This window comes from Panulirus ornatus, chromosome 61 (assembly GCF_036320965.1).
Source record: "Panulirus ornatus isolate Po-2019 chromosome 61, ASM3632096v1, whole genome shotgun sequence".
In the NCBI taxonomy this organism is placed as follows: domain Eukaryota; kingdom Metazoa; phylum Arthropoda; class Malacostraca; order Decapoda; family Palinuridae; genus Panulirus; species Panulirus ornatus.
In genome coordinates, this window is record NC_092284.1 from 1,080,007 (window position 1) to 1,100,923 (window position 20,917).

Below are 20,917 nucleotides of genomic sequence, written 5' to 3' on the forward strand. Positions count from 1 at the left end.
TTCTGTGACTGTAATGTGTTTTGTTGCTTCCCCAGAACCTGCTGTTCCTGACTGCCAAAGTGATCGCGACTGTGGTGCTTCTTCTGCCTGCCGTCCAGACCAGCTGGGTGTCCTGAAGTGTGCGGACGTCTGCCGCGGGTTCAACTGCCCCTTACACTCCTTCTGTTTTGCCAACAACCACCGTGGACAGTGCCAGTGTGACCCAGGCTTTACTGGCAACCCTAACGACCGTAGTGGGTGCCGGCCACTGCCTCGAGACGAGTGCCAGTCTGATGCTCAGTGCACTGAAACCGAGAAATGTGAGGCACAGGGCAATGTGCGCAAGTGCGTTGCTGTGTGTGACACCACCCGTTGTGGGCCCGGTGCTGTCTGCATTGCTAACAATCATGCGGCACAGTGCCAGTGCCCTCCAGGGCTCTTTGCCGGAGATCCTGACGATCCTGTCCATGGTTGCGCATCCGTCAGCTGCATAACCAATGCTGACTGTCCTACAGATCAAGCTTGTAATAGACTCGAGTATACCTGCTTCGACGTGTGCTTCGATGCCTGCGGCGACAATGCCATCTGTATCGCAGAGAACCACAGGTACAACTGCAAGTGCCCTCCAGGTTTCCGACCCAACCCATCAGCGGAGATCGAGTGCAAGGGTGTAGACCTCTGCGACTCCAACCCCTGCCATTCCTCAGCCACCTGCACTCCCTCGGGTGGCACCCACCAGTGTACGTGTCCAGCAGGCATGGTGGGCGACCCATACACCACTGGCTGCCACCCAGAAGGCATGTGTCCCAACGGTAATGTTGATTGCCAGTTGGACAGTGTCTGTATGAATGGTCGCTGCACCTCTCCTTGCGAACGCGCATGTGGACCCAACACTCTCTGTAATGTGGTTAATAGGAAGCCAATATGCAACTGTCCACCAGGTTTTCAACCGAACCCAACACCAGATAAGGGCTGCAATCGTGTCACTACCTTGTGTAGCAGTGATGCGCAGTGTCAGGGCGGTGTTTGTCTAGATGGCCAGTGTAGGATGGTGTGCCGGGACAACACTGAGTGTGCCCAGGGGGAGAGATGCATCAACAACATGTGCATGGTACCTTGTGTCTCGTCTTCCCAGTGCCCGGCAAACCAGGCCTGCAACAGTGGCGTCTGTCTCCTGGGCTGCCGAGGCAACAGCGACTGCCCCATCGAGAAAGGCTGCGTCAATAACAAGTGTGATGACCCGTGCTCGAAGGATAATGTGTGTGGACCCAATGCCCAGTGCCAGGTGCAGGGCCACCTAGCCAAGTGCAAGTGTCCAGGAGGCTTCAACCCAATACCTACACCACAGCAGGGCTGCATCCGCATCCCTCCCTCCTGTGTTACCACCAAAGAATGTGGACCCAATACCGTCTGTGATGTCGGCAAGTGCAAGCCATTGTGTCAGCAAGACACTCATTGCGCGCAAGGCGAGAGCTGCTCTGGAGGGTTGTGTCTCAAGATTTGCTTCGGAGATGGTAACTGCCTGCAAGGAGAAGTCTGTGTCGAAGGGTCATGCTTGTCTGGCTGTCGTAGTAATGGTGATTGTCGCTTAAACGAAGTCTGCATCTCCAAGAAGTGTATGTGCGCCAAGGGCTACCTGCCAGGCCCTAGTGGCTGCGTGGATGTTGACGAGTGCCTGGAGAAACCATGTCATCCATCGGCCTCGTGTATCAACGTCCCAGGGTCCTACAAGTGCACATGTCCTCCCTTCACACTGGGTGACCCGTATACTGCACCTGGGTGTGTCAAACCCGATCTCTGCACCGATGACAGCTCCTGTGAAGGAGAACAAGCTTGCGAGAAGAATGAAGAGGGAATCTTCAAGTGCGTGGACCCGTGTTCCTCTGCTGTGTGTGGTAACAATGCCCGATGTAAAGTGGCGGACCGGAAGCCTCTGTGCGAGTGTGAGCCGGGCCATTATGGCGACCCTAATGCTATCTCTCGTGGCTGTGTAAAAGGAGAATGCATCTCCAACAAAGACTGTTCCAGCAACAAGCTTTGTGATGTCCAGAGCTACAAATGTATAAGTTAGTATTGGTAAAGTCTGTCTTGAATGGATGGTGTCATATCCTTGAAAACTTTGAACAAGTTTCACCATTTTTTTCATGTACTGATAATGCCTGTTTCTCTTCCCCAGATCCATGCGACTCTACGAACTGTGGCTTTGGTAGGTGTCAGACGGTGGACCATGCAGCAGTGTGCTATTGCGACCGGGGCTTCCAGACAAATACTGTTGGTGGATGTGTGGATGTGGATGAGTGCCGCGACTCCCCCTGCCACAGGTCCGCACTCTGTCGCAACGAGCTGGGGAGCTACTCTTGTGTTTGTCCCGAGGGCCAAGTGGGTGATCCTGTGGTCACTGGCTGTCGCAAACCTGGTGAATGCCTTAAAGATGACGATTGCCCGGATACAGCAGCTTGTTCCAACAACCAATGCTACAACCCATGCGAGAGGCCTGGAGCATGCGGGGCTGGCGCCCAGTGTAGGGTCGACGACCATAGTGCTGTCTGCTTTTGCCCGTCCCGTACGACTGGCGATCCAAACAGCGCCTGCGTTGCCCTCCAGTGTCTGAGCCACAGCGACTGTGCTGCTGACAAGTCTTGCATAAGGAACAAGTGCGTCAATCCGTGCTCCATCCCAGGCGTCTGTGGCAAGAATGCAGGCTGCACCCCTCGCGCTCACCTTCACCAGTGCTTCTGTCAAGCAGGCTTCACTGGCGACCCGAACTTGGGGTGCACCATCATAACCTACTGTGCCGTGGAGACTGACTGCCCCGCTGGAGAGCAGTGCAACGGCGGTGTCTGTGTCCGTAAGTGATCGTCTGTACTGCCGCCACTATGGTAACATGACATTAATTGTCCAGATGTACTAACACCATTGACATGACAAGTAATAGTTGACCATCCACACCACCTGTACTGACTTGATGGCCTGACATCATGTTAGACGCATTTAATAATCGCTTCGTCACTATTTGACCAAGCTTCAGTAAACGTCTTGAGTACAGACTGTAGTAACGATACAGTTTGATACAAGATGTCTGATTGTTGTTTCTCTCCACAGCGGCATGCACCAGCAACCGTGGCTGCCTGGCGGGGCAGGTGTGCATTGATGGTTCATGTGTTCCTACCTGCCGTGCAAGCACTGATTGTCCAGATCTCCAGGTGAGTCAACACGCATTCTTACAACCCTCACATAGTTTTCACTCGTGTCACTTGGTGTCCACATACTCCATTCTCACCTGGTACAGAAAACCGTCATCTATATTCTGTATTCTAGCCTGGTGGTGCAGTTTTATATCCTGACTTGGCACAGTTTTTTTTTCATCTCTCCGTCTCACATTTTGCAGTGTTTAACAGGATCACACTTGCCTGCAGTGCGTCGCATGATTAACTGTGTGTGGAATTAGAATGCTCATTGTCTTGATCTGGAAAGCTTCCACCATTTAGGCTAGTGATTATTCTGATGTTTATGAAGTTACAGATGAGAACACTACACTGTCTTTTACATGTTATGCTGCATGATATTCGATTTATTACCAGTCTTGTTTCTTGAATATATGTACATAAATACATGTAGAAGATGTGCGTGTATGTTTTTGTATCATCTGTTCTTCCTGCTACCTTCATAATGGAGGAAAAGGTGGACAAGTGCTAAAGAAAAATAGTTGCTCATTAAGGAGCTATGGTTGTCTCGTTGTTATTTTATTTATTTTTTCGTATATTCGATCATGTAATATACATTGTGTGGTTTGTGTAGGGGAGTTGTGTGTGTGGAGGACTAATGACAGGGTTCTTCGTTTTTCTTGGTACACACGCAGGTGTGCCAGAACAACATCTGTGTGCCGGAGGTCAGATGTCGCCAGAACACGGACTGCGAGACAAGTGAGGAGTGCCGTACTAACACTGTGGGTCAGGCCGAGTGCAAGGCTGCTTGTGATGGCCTTACCCTGTGTGGCCGTAGTGCCCAGTGTGTGGCCATCAACCATGAGCCCGTCTGCCAGTGTCCCCAGGTGAGTGAGTGCCCTCCTGTGTCTACATCATCACCTGTCATTTACAGGCGAAATGGTTGCCTTGAGGTCTGTGCCAAGGTTTACCACTCGTTCAGTGTTCATGAAAGATGCCAATGTTCATAACTGAAGTATTCATTTTCTTTGAACACTTTTTTTTCAACCACGTAACGTTTGACATCTCCACAGTAGAACAATGACCCCAGTTTAAATCCCTCCTCATCCTGCTTGGAGCTCAGTTATTTGCAGCTGAATTTGCCCCCCTCCCACCCAAACCACACTATAAATAGCCACCAACCCTGAGTGGTAATCAAAGGTTTAACCCTGCCTTACATATCATCAGCATTTACTGACAGATATCCCACTCCAGCAGAAGACAACAACAAAGACAGAATCACACACGCTTACACAGAAACTCAACAAGCACTAAACAGCTAACCTCCCAGCTCTATCCTAAACACCACCCCACCACTCGCACACCCATTTGAAACCACTCTCCCTAGACAGACACGGGTAACACTCGTGTCTTCTGCTTTGGACATCATTCATGACTTCAAACATCAGTTCATCATATCTCAAGACCCTTCACCCCCACGTTGCGAATACGTTAACGAAAACACTGAACATCAACCACTCATTTGTCCAGCACATGTTTTTGCACACTGTATCACTACACGTAATGACTTGTGGTCCAGACTGGTGGACGTGTCCAGCTTTCTTTGTGCTGCAAGAGACTTGTAATGACAAGTCTCTGCCGGGGCAGGAACGAAGTACTACATATAACTGAAGCAGGAGATTTGATTTATAGAATTGACTAGCATGGATGTCATGTGCATTGTAAACGTCGAGTCCCATACAGTGGAACACCTGAAGGGGAGAGACTAACATGTTTTTATTGGTAGGGTTACTTTGGCGACCCGATGGACGAGCGAGTTGGCTGCAGGAAGATCGAATGCGAGAGGGACGAGGAGTGTCGCCAGAACGAACGTTGCGACAACTACATGTGCAAAGGTGAGTCCTACTTGTAGTCTCTGGTGGGCTGGGCTTCTGCCAGCGCCTAAAGGAAACCTGACTCGTCCTTATCCATGACGTTATACCCAGAGATGATTTAGATTGTATGTGAATGTCATGATGATTATCTTTGTGGGTAATAAGTAACGTGAATGTGTCATCACCCACAGTTGCCTGTCGGGTCAACAACCAGTGTGGCGACAATGCTCTGTGCGTCTCCGAGAACCACAAGGCCGTGTGCTTCTGTCGCGATGGGTTCCAGGGCGATCCCCTCAAGGGCTGCAAACCTATTGACTTCTGTACTCAGAAACCGTGTGGGGCAGGTGCCAGCTGCCACAACTTCCGAGGCAACTACAAGTGCATCTGTCCCCCTGGCACAGTGGGCGACGCTTACAACGAAGGCTGTAAACAACCAGTTGATTGCCTTGTTAACTCGGACTGCCCAGCCTCTGCCTACTGTGGCGAGGAAGACAACGTGCCCAAGTGTAAGGATGTCTGTGAAGGATCTCTCTGTGGCCCCAACTCTGACTGTGGCGCCGTCAACCACCGCGCCGTCTGCACGTGCATTGAGGGTTACGAAGGAGATGCCACCGACCTTGTAACTGGGTGTCGACCACAGGAGATTACCTGCCGACTCAATGCTGACTGTCCCTCCAACACCATCTGTGACGGTGGACTCTGCAGACGTGAGTAACCGTGCGCCACCGTAGTTCTCTGTGGTCAAGTTTGTAGAATATATTGGTTATGATCCGGAAAGCGTAACAACACACACTGGTAAATGTAACAGGAAAGTCTCACGTTGGAGGATAAAGCACAAAATATACCGGCTCTTCTGTTGCGTGTTTTCCAGTATGGGACGTTTCTGTTGCATGTTATTAGTATATTTGGTGATCATGAATATTTTTCATTGGTATCTCTCTTTTTGTTAATGCTATACCTCTTCCATGGGCAGCGCCATGTCAGAGTGACCGCGAGTGTGGACTGACGGAGGCCTGCAAGCGAGGTCAGTGCACCAACCTGTGTGACGAGGAGTTGTCGTGTGGCTTGAACTCTATTTGCAATATGGTCAACCACAAGCAGGTGTGTTCCTGCCCTCCTGGCTTCACCGGCAAGGCAGACATCGAGTGTTACAGGATTCCCACAGCCTGTCAGAGGAACAGCGACTGCCCAGCCGGGTTCCTCTGCAATAATGGCGTCTGTAACCCAGCTTGTACAGGGGACAGTGCCTGTGCCCAGAATGAGAAGTGCATCAGTGGATCCTGCATGTGTGAGTATGCTGTCGTACAATGTTCTTGACGTAGAGTTCATGCTTCATTTCTGGTTCATGTTGATGTAGGGAAAGGTCGTGATAATCATGCCATTTACCAAAGATTAATAACAGCATCGTTGTCTTCATATGTATGACCTGAAATGTGACCCTGATGTTGGATTGTCTTCCCTGTGCAGTGACTTGTCGCCTGGACAACGACTGCTTCCTGGGCCACATCTGCCTCAACAATATCTGTATGATTGGCTGCCGTGCCAATGAGGACTGCACCGCCAACCAGGCCTGCCTGAGCAACCGCTGTACCAACCCCTGTGGCGCCTCGGCCGTGTGCGGCCCCAATGCCGTGTGTTCCGTCGTGAACCACCGGGCTCAGTGTGCATGCCCGCAGGGCTTCATCCCTAACCCAAGCCCCAACGTGGCCTGCTCCAGGAAACCCATCACTTGTAACATCAACTCCGACTGCTCCTCAGGGTTTGTATGCAGCTCCAGCACGTGCATGGCCATCTGCTCCTCGTCTTCCAACTGTCTGGACAACGAGCAGTGTGAAGACTCCATTTGTCGCCCAACTTGTCGCCGCGATGACGACTGTCGCTCTGGAGACATTTGTAACCAGCTTATCTGTGTTATAGGCTGTCGCTCCGACGTGGAATGCCCTTCAAGTCAAGCATGTGTCAACAATAAGTGTATCGACCCGTGTGGCTCGCCCACAGCCTGCGGCGGGAATGCTGTCTGCAGTGTGCTGGGTCATAACGTTCAGTGTTCCTGCCCAGAGAATCTGGTTGGGGATCCCTATGTCAACTGTCGGTTCCCAATTACCTCCTGTACGAGCGACCGTAACTGCCCTGACGATATGACTTGCTTCTCGGGGACGTGTCGTCTCCTCTGCAAGAACGACCAGACGTGCTTCGATAATGAGCGTTGTGTTGGTGGGGTTTGTAAGGAGATCTGTAACTCCGACACCCAGTGTGGTGTGGGCAACATCTGTGTAGGTCGTTTGTGTATTATTGGTTGCCGCTCAGACTCGACCTGTCCCTCGGATCAGTCATGCATCAACCGGAAGTGCCGTGACCCATGTGAGGGAGACACGGTGTGTGGCACGTGTGCAGAGTGTCGGGTTGTCAACCACCAGGCACAGTGTAGTTGTTCAGCCAACACTGTGGGTAACCCACACATCTCTTGTACCACACCCATGCGCCAGTGCTCCTCTGACCGTGAATGTGGCCCTCGGGGTTCGTGCAAAGGCAGCTTCTGCTTCAAAGAATGCAGCTCCTCTAAGCAGTGCAACTGTGGCGAGACATGTAGCGATGACTACTGCTATCCTCAGTGTAGTGAAGACAAGGACTGCTCCCAAGGTTTCCTCTGCCGATCTGGTGTCTGTGCTGCTGGATGTCGCACCAACACTGACTGTCTCCTCACCCAGGGCTGCATTAATGGCAAGTGTGAAAACCCGTGTGATGACAGCCCGTGTGGCGACAACACCCGTTGCCGTGTGTCCGACCATCGTCCCCTCTGCTTCTGCCTTAGTGGCTTCCACGGCAACCCTAAGGAAGGTTGTGAGCAGTATGACTGTCTTAGCGATACTGACTGTGACAGAGAGCAGACTTGCGTCGACCGGGAATGTAAGAACCCATGTCTCGAGGGTATTTGTGGCACCAACGCTCGATGTCGTGTTGTGAATCGCAAGGTGGAGTGTTCATGTCCGCCCAACTACTACGGCAATCCACAAGTAGAGTGCAAGAAGGAGATCAATGAATGCCAGAACAGCCCTTGTGCCAATAATGCCCAGTGTATCAACACTATTGGCAGTTTCCTTTGTAGCTGCAATACTGGCTGTCAGGGAGACCCATATGAATCTGGATGCATCTGCCCGGAGGAGCTTGTAGACCCTTGCAAGTTGGTGTCTTGTGGCCAAAACGCCCTTTGTCGTGACGTCTCTGCCACACAGGCTGAGTGTTACTGCCCAAAACATCTTCCCAATGGAGACCCCTTGGTCAAATGTAAGTATAAACCCAGCCATCATAAATGTGTGTTCTCGTTCTTCGCGTCGTGTTCCTCAACACGTATTGTACCAGTTAGTCACGTAATTGGTTGTGTTGGTGGATCTCGAGATGAATTTGATTAAGTTAAATGATACAAGTGTAATTAAGTGGTTATGAGTTTCTTTTGAATCCAGCTTTACTTTGATTCTTTTTCACCTCCGATGCCAATGTTTTCGCTCCTGGACGACAGGTACTGGAGACTGCAGGCAGACGGGATGCGGGTCAGCAGCATCTTGCCTGCGTGAGCGAGATGGGAGCTACACATGTCGCTGCAGGGACTCGAGCTGGACAGGTGACCCGTACGTCGAGTGCCTCCCAGGTAAGTGTGGACCGACCCTGCTCTTCTGCTGTCTCCTGCTGCGCCGTAGACTTGTTGGGGTTTGATGGGTCAATCTATGGTTACTTGGCCTCATAGCAGCCACTCGGACCCTGCACGTGATAAGGTCCTCCCCTCTGGCGGGTGAGCCACGGACCATCAAGGTCCTCTCCTCCACCAGATGAACCTTCAGGTCCCCTGGCATTGGTCCTTTCCATACACTCCCTTGACTCGTAGTTTCCTTTCTGAACTTAATGTTATGTTGGAAGTTATAGAATTTATTTTATTTGTCAAGTTGAAGGGTACTGTAAAGGGGTTTGGTATTATGTCTAAGTTTAACACCCAATGCCAGTTCCTCCTTGTGTTCAAGACAGTGGCCACTATGATACGAGATAACCAATTTGGGGAATTGAATTGGGTCATAAAGAAGAATGTCTGGGAGCTTTTAAAGGCCGTGAAGTACGGCAGTTTGGCCGTTAATACCTGAAGGAATATTTGATACCTCTAGATGGAGCTTCCTCTAGATGGAGCTTCCTCTAGATGGAGCTTCCTCTAGATGGAGCTTCCTCTAGATGGAGCTTCTTGCCAATGTTTCTATGCCTTTAAAAGCAGACCAGCAGCAGAGTGAAGTAAGTTTAGATTCCCAGCATATTCTCACTACCAGTTGATGACTAGGTTCATTCTGTGTTCTTGATGACTTCATTTCGAAGTGGCATGTTCAGTGAACCTGAACTCGGCAGTGCAGTCCCACTGTGCCCGTGTCCTGGGCAACGTAGGAGACACTTTCCAGGGACGGTGGTGTATTCTGTCAACTGCAATGTTGCGGGTAATTATAGATTCTGATAGGCTGAAGGTGCTGTTCCACATCCCTGCCTGTGATTGGCTAGTATTTCTCTTGTGTGACGTCACACATGTTTTATGCCTGGATGAACAGCAAACAGTTTTCTTTCATTCTGTTCATATTGCTGAATGTCATTTATTTTTACTCCCCTTTTTTCATATTCCCTGAGGTTTTGGGTTTCCCCCCCCCATCCCATTTTCTGTATGCCACTCCCTGTTTTCTTCCCCATGTCTTTTTTTTTTTCTTCCCCAAGTACTACACTGTTTTTTTCCCCAGGTCCCATGTTCTGTACAAAGTACCTCATTTTCCACGCTGTTTCCCCGATTTCTGTTCCTTTGTGCTCCCTGATTTCACACTCCGAATCTCTCATGCCTTAGCGAGTCGTCAGGGCAACGATTGGTTCTCGACAACCCAATCACGCGGCAGTCGAACACCAATGTCACCTGTCCAACCACAGCATCTTGTCCCCCCCCCCCACATCCTCACTAACTACTGTGTGTGTGTGTGTGTGTGTGTACGCACATGCGTTAACTGTCTCGTACGTTCTCAACCACTGATGTGTCTTTATAATCACCTGTACTTGTGTTCCTCTCGTCTTATCTTGCCTCCAGACGCTTACGTTAACCGTCTATTACCATGTTTCTGACTACTGTTGTGTCTCTTGGTCCTTTTCATGCCATTCTTAAACACGTCAGCTATTTGTAAACATCGAAACAACAACACACTGGTATCTTCACTCGTCCAGCACTGTCACGAAGTCTACAGTGCTGTAAACATGTGTACATGTCTGTAAACACTGGTGCCATCAGCACGTTTGTAAACACTTGCTCGTTCCCAGCCACCATGTTTGTAAACACTTGCTCGTTTCATCCATCAACATGCTTGTAAACGTTCGTTCTCATCCACCAACATGTTTGTAAACACTCGTTCGTTCTTATCCACCTACGTGTATATAAACATACATCCGTTCTCATCCGCCAGTGCATGTCTGTAAACTCTCGTTCGTTCACATCCGCTGTCACGTATACATGGAAACGTTCGTTTTGTCACTGGTCCGGCGTAATATTACCGTCACTCATCCGTTCTCATCCGGCACGCCAGTAAACACCCAGCTAAACTGTCCTTTGTCATGTTCTCTCATCCACCACAATATATAAACAAACACCTTTTAACTGTCCCTCGTGACATTTTTTCCTCAATACGAGTTTTACTGAGCCAAATATTTCGCATTGTTTACTTCAGTCTGTCTCTCCTTACTCGTCATCTTTACTTCATTCTTCCTCACTTACTCTGCCTTGTTTCATGTCTGCCACATTCCTTGTCCAGCCCTTGATGTTCCCTCGTCTTGTAAAGTCTTGTGTCCTATTAACACCCTTTTGTCTAGTGCTTGTCCATATGTGTCACCCTGCCTCCTATGTTGTGTTGTAACGTCACCTTGCCTCCTATGTTGTGTTGTAACGTCACCCTGCCTCCTGTGTTGTGTTGTAACATCACGTTGCCTCCTATGTTGTCTTGTAACGTCACCCTGCCTCCTATGTTGTGTTGTAACGTCACCCTGCCTCCTGTGTTGTGTTGTAACATCACGTTGCCTCCTATGTTGTCTTGTAACGTCACCCTGCCTCCTATGTTGTGTTGTAACGTCACCCTGCCTCCTATGTTGTATTGTAACGTCACCCTGCCTCCTATGTTGTGTTGTAACGTCACCCTGCCTCCTATGTTGTGTTGTAACGTCACCCTGCCTCCTATGTTGTGTTGTAACGTTACCTTGCCTCCTATGTTGTGTTGTAACGTTACCTTGCCTCCTATGTTGTGTTGTAACGTCACCCTGCCTCCTATGTTGTGTTGTAACGTCACCCTGCCTCCTATGTTGTGTTGTAACGTCACCCTGCCTCCTATGTTGTGTTGTAACGTCACCCTGCCTCCTATGTTGTGTTGTAACGTCACGTTGCCTCCTATGTTGTGTTGTAACGTCACCTTGCCTCCTATGTTGTGTTGTAACGTCACGTTGCCTCCTATGTTGTGTTGTAACGTCACGTTGCCTCCTATGTTGTGTTGTAACGTCACCCTGCCTCCTATGTTGTGTTGTAACGTCACCCTGCCTCCTATGTTGTGTTGTAACGTCACCCTGCCTCCTATGTTGTGTTGTAACGTTACCTTGCCTCCTATGTTGTGTTGTAACGTCACGTTGCCTCCTATGTTGTGTTGTAACGTCACCCTGCCTCCTATGTTGTGTTGTAACGTCACCCTGCCTCCTATGTTGTGTTGTAACGTCACCCTGCCTCCTATGTTGTGTTGTAACGTCACCCTGCCTCCTATGTTGTGTTGTAACGTCACCCTGCCTCCTATGTTGTGTTGTAACGTCACCCTGCCTCCTATGTTGTCTTGTAACGTCACGTTGCCTCCTATGTTTTGTAACCACCTTGCCTCCTATGTTTTGTAACGTCACGTTGCCTCCTATGTTGTGTTGTAACGTCACCCTGTGTTGTGTTGTAACGCCACCCTGCCTCCTATGTTGTCTTGTAACGTCACCCTGCCTCCTATGTTGTGTTGTAACGTCACGTTGCCTCCTATGTTTTGTAACCACCTTGCCTCCTATGTTTTGTAACGTCACGTTGCCTCCTATGTTGTGTTGTAACGTCACCCTGTGTTGTGTTGTAACGCCACCCTGCCTCCTGTGTTGAGTCATTGAAGCCACCTTATCCCCCATATTAAAGCCATCATACGTCATGTGTTTCCCGTCTTTGGAGTGATCAGTTGCTCACTTGTGTGTCCACTGTCACCCTGTTCTGTCCCAAGCGTCATCCTTGTGTTGTGTCCTCAGTAACTAACCTTCCGTCTTGTCTGTCAAACATCAGACGTTCATTGTGTCGCCTCTCCTCCTCCTCCTCCCCTGTGTCCTTGTTATCCAGTGTTTCCCTGTCTCCCCTTCCATGCCGTCCTGTGCGTGTGTGTGTGTGTGTGTGTGTGTCTCCCGTGGTGATGGTTGAGCCTCTTGTGTTACGTTTACCTCAAGTCTGTGTTCAGTGTCTCGCTTAGGTCGTCCCAGTGTCCCTACTGCCAGCCTAAATGTATGGCTTCCTGTGTTCTGTGCCACCCTGACCATGTCTTGAATATCCTTTGTCCTGCTTAACCCTGACCATGTCTGCATATCTTCATGTTCTGTGTCACCCTTACTATGTCCATATGTCTCCTTTGTGTTCTGTGTCACCCTGCCCACGTCTATATGTCTCCCTTGTGTTCTGTGTCACCCTGGCCACGTCTATATGTCTCCCTTGTGTTCTGTGTCACCCTGGCCACGTCTATATGGCTCCCTTGTGTTTTGTGTCACCCTGGCCACGTCTATATGTCTCCCTTGTGTTCTGTGTCACCCTGGCCACGTCTATATGGCTCCCTTGTGTTCTGTGTCACCCTGGCCACGTCTATATGGCTCCCTTGTGTTCTGTGTCACCCTGGCCACGTCTATATGTCTCCCTTGTGTTCTGTGTCACCCTGGCCACGTCTATATGTCTCCCTTGTGTTCTGTGTCACCCTGGCCACGTCTAAATGTCTCCGTGGTGCTCTGTCACCCTGGCCACGTGTCTCCCTGTGTCACCCTGACTGTCTCCCATGTCACGTCCAAGCATATTGTGTGTGTGTCAAGTGTCACCTCTCCTCTAAGCGTTCCTGGTTCCCTCTTGGTTCGTGTCGTCTCGGTCCCCATCGCCCCTCGTGTGTGTCCTGGTTCGTGCCAACCTGTGTGTCCTACGTAGATTCCATCTCCCTCCCCTTCCCGCAGTAGCTAACGAAAAGCATGTTCCTCCCTCCCTCGTCCCCCTACTGACCAGGCGTGTTGTATGTGTGTGTGTGTGTGTGTGTACGTCTTAGCAGAAGCGTGTTTACTGTATTGCATTGACCTAGTACCCACGGGTCATTTTAACTAGCATCCGCCGTCCATTAAGGCCCGATTACATGGGTAATGTGATATGATTGTCCCCCTTAACGTGCTGTTTTAACACAGGTGGTATAACCTTGTAGTAACATACCAACCAACCAACTCACTTGCATTTATCTGTTGCTCTAATGTTGGTCCAGATGCCGGCCGTGTCTCATCTAGCCACACGTACCATTCCTCTCACTCATACACCTGCTTGTCTGGCTCATCAGGTCGTGTGGTTGAGACGTACACCTATGATGTTAACGGTCGTGTGTGTGTGTGTGTGGAGGCGCATGGTTGTGTGGTTCAGGCACATGTGTGTACGTGTTTGATGCACTCGTGTCTGTGTTTATGGCTGACGCGCGCGCGTGTGTGTGTATGTATGTGTGTGTGTGTGTGTGTGTATTGTTTTAGCGTATGGAGGTGTTTAAGGTAGGTGGGTTGGTGTGTGGTTAAGACGCATGGGTGTATGGTGAGGCATATGGTTGTATGGATGAACCATGTGTTTGTATAGTCTAGGCATGTGTGGTTGAAGCACGTAAAGGGTATGGATGAACCAACCACATGGTTGTATGGTTAAGACATGGGTGTTTGGGGCACATGGGTGTATGGTTGAGGTAGACATGGATGTATGGTTAATAGAGGGTTGGTTGTGGGATGGTGTGTATGGTTGAGTGACGTATGGTTATATGGTTAGAGACAGGTGGGTGTATGACTGAAGGATGAGTTTGTGTGGTAGAGACAAGTGGGCGTACAGTAATATGGTTGTGTGGTAGAGGCGGGTGGGTGTATGGTTGAGGGATATGAATGTTTGGTAGAGGCGAGTGGGTGTATGGTCGATGGATGTGGTAGAGGCAGGTGGGTGTAGTGTATAGTTGAGGGACATGATCATATGGTAGAGATGTATGGTTACATGGTTGATATATGGTTGTGTGGTAGAGACAGGTGTATGGTAGATTGATATGGTTTTGTGGTAGATGCAGATAAGTGTGTGGTAGAGGCAGATGGCTGTATGGTATAGGGATATGGCTGTAGTAAGGGTAGATGAGTGTATGGTACAGGGATATGGCTGTGGTAAAGTGAGGTGGATATAGGGTAGAGGGATATGGCTGTGGTAGCGGTAAATGGCTGTATGGTACAGGGATATGGCTGTGGTAGGGGTAGATGGCTGTATGGAAGAGGGATGTGGCTGTGGTAGGGGTAGATTGCTGTATGGAAAAGGGATATGGCTGTGGTAGTGAGGTGGATATAGGATAGAGGGATATGGCTGTGGTAGGGGTAGATGGCTGTATGGAAGAGGGATATGGCTGTGGTAGTGAGGTGGATATAGGATTGAGGGATATGGCTGTGGTAGGGGTAGATGGGTGTATGGTAGAGGGATGTGGCTGTGGTAGGGGTAGATGAGTGTATGGTTGAGGTAGATGGGTGTCTGGTAGGGGTAGATGGGTGTATGGTACAGGGATATGGCTGTGGTAGGGGTAGATGGCTGTATGGAAGAGGGATATGGCTGTGGTAGGGGTAGATGGATGTATGGTAGAGGGATGTGGCTGTGGTAGGGGTAGATGGGTGTATGGAAGAGGGATATGGCTGTGGTAGGGGTAGATGAGTGTATGGTTGAGGTAGATGGGTGTCTGGTAGGGGTAGATGAGTGTATGGTAGTGATATGGCTGTGGTAGGGGTAGATGAGTGTATGGAAGAGGGATATGGCTGTGGTAGGGATAGATGGCTGTATGGAAGAGGGATATGGCTGTGGTAGGGGTAAATGGGTGTATGGAAGAGGGATATGGCTGTGGTAGGGATAGATGGCTGTATGGTAGAGGGATATGGCTGTGGTAGGGGTAGGTGAGTGTATGGTAGAGGTAGATGGGTGTCTGGTAGGGGTAGATGAGTGTGTGGTAGAGGTAGATGGGTGTCTGGTAGGGGTAGATGAGTGTATGGTAGAGGGATATGGCTGTGGTAGGGGTAAATGAGTGTATGGTAGAGGGATATGGCTGTGGTAGGGGTAAATGAGTGTATGGAAGAGGGATATGGCTGTGGTAGGGATAGATGAGTGTATGGAAGAGGGATATGGCTGTGGTAGGGATAGATGGCTGTATGGAAGAGGGATATGGCTGTGGTAGGGGTAGATGAGTGTATGGAAGAGGGATATGGCTGTGGTAGGGATAGATGGATGTATGGAAGAGGGATATGGCTGTGGTAGGGGTAGATGGCTGTATGGTAGAGGGATATGGCTGTGGTAGGGGTAGGTGAGTGTATGGTAGAGGTAGATGGGTGTCTGGTAGGGGTAGATGAGTGTGTGGTAGAGGTAGATGGGTGTCTGGTAGGGGTAGATGAGTGTATGGTAGAGGGATATGGCTGTGGTAGGGGTAAATGAGTGTATGGAAGAGGGATATGGCTGTGGTAGGGATAGATGAGTGTATGGAAGAGGGATATGGCTGTGGTAGGGATAGATGGCTGTATGGAAGAGGGATATGGCTGTGGTAGGGGTAGATGAGTGTATGGAAGAGGGATATGGCTGTGGTAGGGATAGATGGATGTATGGAAGAGGGATATGGCTGTGGTAGGGGTAGATGGCTGTATGGTAGAGGGACATGGCTGTGGTAGGGATAGATGAGTGTATGGAAGAGGGATATGGCTGTGGTAGGGATAGATGGCTGTATGGTACAGGGATATGGCTGTGGTAGGGGTAGATGGCTGTATGGAAGAGGGATATGGCTGTGGTAGGGATAGATGAGTGTATGGTTGAGGTAGATGGCTGTAGTAAGGGTAGATGAGTGTATGGTAGAGTGATATGGCTGTGGTAGATGGAGAGATGGCTAGTGGACCTTCGTATGCATGCTGACAGTTGCTTCCTCTCCCTCCGCTAGATACTATGTGCACGCATGACATAGACTGCCCGCCCGCTCACGCTTGTATCAGTGGACAGTGTAAGGACCCGTGCACGCTGCGGGGCGCATGCGGCGAGCGTGCTCTCTGTCAGACCGTGGCGCATGCGGCTGTCTGCTCCTGTCCGCAGTGCTATGTAGGGCGGCCCAAGGTGGCGTGCCGCCCAGACCCCGCCTGTGCCACCGTCACCCATAGGCCGCCCAGCAAGCCAGTCATTGTGGGCGGCTGCCGCCGGGACGGTGACTGCGGTGAGCGTCTGGCCTGCGACGCCGCCCGCGGCTCCTGCTTTGACCCGTGTGATGAGCACGGGGCCTCCGTTTGTACGGCCAATAAGATGTGTGAGGTCAGGAAGCACAAAGCCACATGTATATGCAAGTTCGGCTTTGTTATAAACTCAGTCGGAGAGTTTGTGTGTGCGACAGGACCCATAGAGTGCCGAGAGGACGACCAGTGCGCCAGCAACCTGGCCTGCGTCAACAACAGGTGCGCCAACCCGTGCGCCGTAGGACGCCCCTGCCCGCCGACGAAGGAGTGCGACGTCCTGAACCACCGTCCCGTCTGCATCTGCGTCAAGGACTGCATGCCCTCCATCACCATCTGCCTCAAGGACGACGGTTGCGCCCCCAACCAAGCCTGCGTCTCGTACCAGTGTGTGGACCCGTGCGCCTCGCATGGGTGCCCGGGCAGCACCCCGTGCTACGTCGAGGACCACAGGCCACTGTGTAAATTCTGCCCGCCAGGTTTTACTGTCGACCCGGACTTGGGCTGCGTCAAAGGTAAATCCCCACCCAAGACGGGCGGCTGCTCCCCCTGCTGCTGCTACTTGTGTATTAACCCGACTGAGCGGTGGTGGACACTAGTGGCTCGTAGTCTTATGGTAGCCAAACAACCCAACCAACCAACCAACCCAACCAACTCGACTAACTTCCGACGCGGGACATTCGGCCGGACACAGAGACGTTCTCTCTCTGGTGGACGTCACCTCAGGCGCTCGGTGACGTGCGCACCGCCCCCTCGTTGGTTGAGACTCGACCAATCAGCGGACGATGGGTACGTCACTGACCAGCTGACCCTTGGTCCATCAGAGCGAGAATTGATTTCTGCCGAACGTTTCTGGAGTAGACTAAGATCTATATATATATATGATAGATATATATTTATTTATATACTCACGTTCTAGAAACTTGTTTGCTAATATACATCTTTTGAATTAATCAAGTGAATGTTCATATGCAAGTCAACTCATTCACTCACACTGAAAAATTGGATTAATTTGCTTCTAATTTACTTACTGAACATTCCAGAGAGAGAGAGAGAGAGTACATCACAAAGACCAGGTTAAGATGGACCATATCCTAACTACCCCATTATAGTAGTTGACGGAGACTGACTCATAGACCCTAGCTCTTCAGTATATACTGTTGTCACAAAAAAAAACTTGAGAACATGAAACATAGATTTAGCCCTTCATTTGTTACCCTGTAATTTATATATTCACATTTTTTTTTTCTCCATATTTTGCATGTGTCCACAGACATCGATACTACCATCCCTTCTACTACCACTCCCACCACCACAACCACCACCACAACCACCACTACTACCACCACCACCACCAGGCCCTCCTCGGCGGCGTGCCGCAGTGATGCTGACTGCGGCACACACACACACTTGTGTCTCCGGGGTCGCTGCACAAACCCCTGTCTGGATGCCTGTGGGACACTCGATTGTTCCGTCTCTCGAGGCGCCTATGGCCAGGTCCAGATAGACTGTGACGATTCCACCAAAACGTTACAACCCACTACCACAACACCACAGGACCTCGGCAAAACTCTCATACCCAAAGAACCCACCAAGTCCGTGGGTCTCGCCGGCAAACCCCATACCACCGGTTCTGCTGGAGCGAGTCGTCCCCCTTCCTACACCACCTCAGCCCTAACCCCATTCTTCACAACCCCAGAGCCCCAGTCACCTCGTCCTGTAACCCCAGCCACCCCAAGACCTGTTGATGTCTCGTCCGGACACCCGTCTCGAGTGCCCTCGACCACGTCATCACAGACGCACTATACTACGAGACCTTTGACCCCCACCAAACCACCGGTTGTGGTCATTAAACGTCCCATAACCACCCAAGACTCGACACACTCCACTCCTACACCGAGCGCGACACACCCCACGGCATCTGTGAACCCGCCGGCGACACCAACACCTCCATCCACCACCACATCCTACTACACCCCTCCTCCTACCCTGCCAGACTCCGCCACGTCAACCCCTGTTCCCTCGGTGCCCAAAACCTTGTCTCCCATCCCCAAGACTTGCACCAGTAGTTCCGAATGTCCCAGGAACCTGGCATGCATGGAGAAGCGGTGCAGAGACCCGTGTAAGATGACCAGTCCTTGTGGTAGTGGGTTCATATGCCAAGTGATCAGTCACAGGGTAACATGTCAGTGTCCCACGGGGTCCCCACTAGGCTCCCGATGTCCCCAAGGTAACTTTGCCCCAACACCTCCTCCCCCTTTTTTTTGTTGAGCTTTGAGACCGCTTGGTTTGGTGGGCGGGTCCCCTCATGCCGAGTTCTTGCTCAGCGGTTGAGAGAAGAACACTTGAGAATCCTCATCATATTTTCTTTTCTCGAGCCTCATCAAGTATTGCTCTCGTACTTTAGACATCATCTCTCATCCGGTGACAAGAGGTTGAGCAGCCACCTCGCCCCTTGATGTGTCGCTTCTGGAAGTCTTTTTTGGCCCTATACATAATTCATTGGTGAAGAAAGAAACAAAACCAAAAAAAAAAAAAAGGATTTCGTTTTTCTGCTGGACGCTGAGGGATCTCCGGGCACTCACGGTGGTGGACGCATCATGTAAGACATGCAGGTGTTGAGGACGCGAGAAAAACATGTAATCTTCCACGCGCCACTTGTGCCACCTGGGGTCCGACAGTGTCTTCACCTTGTCTTTACGCCAAGCGTCCTGTACTACATCCCAACACCCACCCCCCCTTCTGCCCCCCCTCCCTCCTCCCTAAGGTGAAGCTTTTCTCTCACAAATAACTATGTAATTACCCTACAGACCCCATCATAAACACAATACTACTACTACTACTACTACTGTTTGTGGTGTCTGTGTGTTAGCGTGTGACGTCAACTTATGTCGTGCTGTCTCGGCCTTCTATGTCTGTCTGCTTTGCCATGTGTCGCCGTGTGTGTGTGTCTGTGTTTGTGTGTGTGTGTGTGTGTGTTTTCCCCTCGGAGAAACGGGGAAAAAAAAAAACGCTTAGAAAAAAGAAATGTTGCTCTGCTTTTTTAAGAAAATTGCTTCTGTAATTCCTCTCCTGTCTTACAGCCTTGTTGATCTGTTGGCTTTGTTTTTAATTGAGCTTATTATTTGCTTATTAACCCATGAATGATGGAATTTGCTTCGCCAGTGCGGAAAAAAGAATTATATATATATATATATATATATATATATATATATATATATATATATATATATATATATATATATATATATATAAAGGCTGTATTGTGTATGTAATGTGGCCTGTGTTGATGCTAACCATTTGAACGCGCCTCTTGTGTTAGTATTTCACGTGTTTGCGTTGGCTTGTATTGGTGCAGCTAACTCACATTTACGGTTGACCACTCAGAGGTGACCCAATGGGAAGCACTTGGATCCTTTACCTTCGTGGGTTGTCTACTCATAATGGCCATCTTCATGGGGTCATTCAATCCACAGGTACACCTTAGAGCTCTCATGGTATAGGTTTACCCTAGTGGTTTACCGTAATAGTTTACCTCATTAATTTATCTAATTGTTCGTCTTGTGTATATTCTCTTGGTGAGGTCTGGTGCATGATATATATATGTTTGCTCGAGCATGCTGTGTTTGTTGTTGTTGTATGCTTGCATTTGTTTTTGTTTTATGTGTTAGTCGTTGTTTTATTGTTATTTCTTTACAGGGACAGAAACATATGCTTCAACATGTTTCAGGTGTCTATAACAAACATTTCCCCTAGGGTGGCCAGTGACATACCTTGTCCCATTTTCTAAAACAGCATTAGAATCGATGGACAACCTGCCTATATATAGAATCAAAGTAGCCTGCTTTACTATGGGGATTAGGCCAGTAGATTTGGTGATAATGTGTTGATTAGTATTACCTCCAGTACACTATAGGATTAGAATCCTGGAACAAGAGATCGTACACGCAGCTCGCGAGTGGTTGTATTTTCCATTGTCTTATTAGTAGATGTCAGGATATACTTACTTATAATCCCGTCCTTCACTCAGTACAGCAAAACAGAAGTACTAGATCAACACTTACAATGAAATGCCAGAGTTGAAACAAGTTCAGATCCTGATTGTATTGTTTACTTTATCACGAATGACACCACTAAATTCTATATCTTTAATTGTGAATTATATCTTGATATATTGCCAGAGTCTGCTCGCTCGTGGGTTCCCATGTGTGATCTGTTATATATTTTCAAGTTTGACTCAATCAAAACTGTCTACATACATGAGACTATGTAGGTCTGAGGAAGGTGTTGGTTGTGAACACATGTTTTATTAAGAATCGATCGTGAATTTCTCCCATCCATATCATTTGTTTTTAT

At 49.6% G+C, this 20,917-nt stretch overlaps 1 protein-coding gene across 5 annotated transcripts in view; it reads left to right on the plus strand.

The window, feature by feature from the left end:
• Positions 1 to 20,917, plus strand: part of LOC139767469 (uncharacterized) — a 192,336-nt gene that overhangs the window by 167,563 nt on the left and 3,856 nt on the right. For 3 of the 5 annotated variants that reach the window (XM_071696882.1, XM_071696883.1, XM_071696884.1), the window contains 11 exons: positions 36 to 2,045; positions 2,156 to 2,827; positions 3,082 to 3,182; positions 3,839 to 4,030; positions 4,930 to 5,038; positions 5,209 to 5,724; positions 5,991 to 6,305; positions 6,485 to 8,302; positions 8,535 to 8,663; positions 16,282 to 17,076; positions 17,835 to 18,791. In XM_071696882.1, the coding sequence (XP_071552983.1) occupies positions 36 to 2,045; positions 2,156 to 2,827; positions 3,082 to 3,182; positions 3,839 to 4,030; positions 4,930 to 5,038; positions 5,209 to 5,724; positions 5,991 to 6,305; positions 6,485 to 8,302; positions 8,535 to 8,663; positions 16,282 to 17,076; positions 17,835 to 18,791 (7,614 nt within the window). The remainder of the gene's footprint in view (positions 1 to 35; positions 2,046 to 2,155; positions 2,828 to 3,081; positions 3,183 to 3,838; positions 4,031 to 4,929; positions 5,039 to 5,208; positions 5,725 to 5,990; positions 6,306 to 6,484; positions 8,303 to 8,534; positions 8,664 to 16,281; positions 17,077 to 17,834; positions 18,792 to 20,917) is intronic. The other 2 variants (XM_071696885.1, XM_071696886.1) reach the window with 2 other exon arrangements.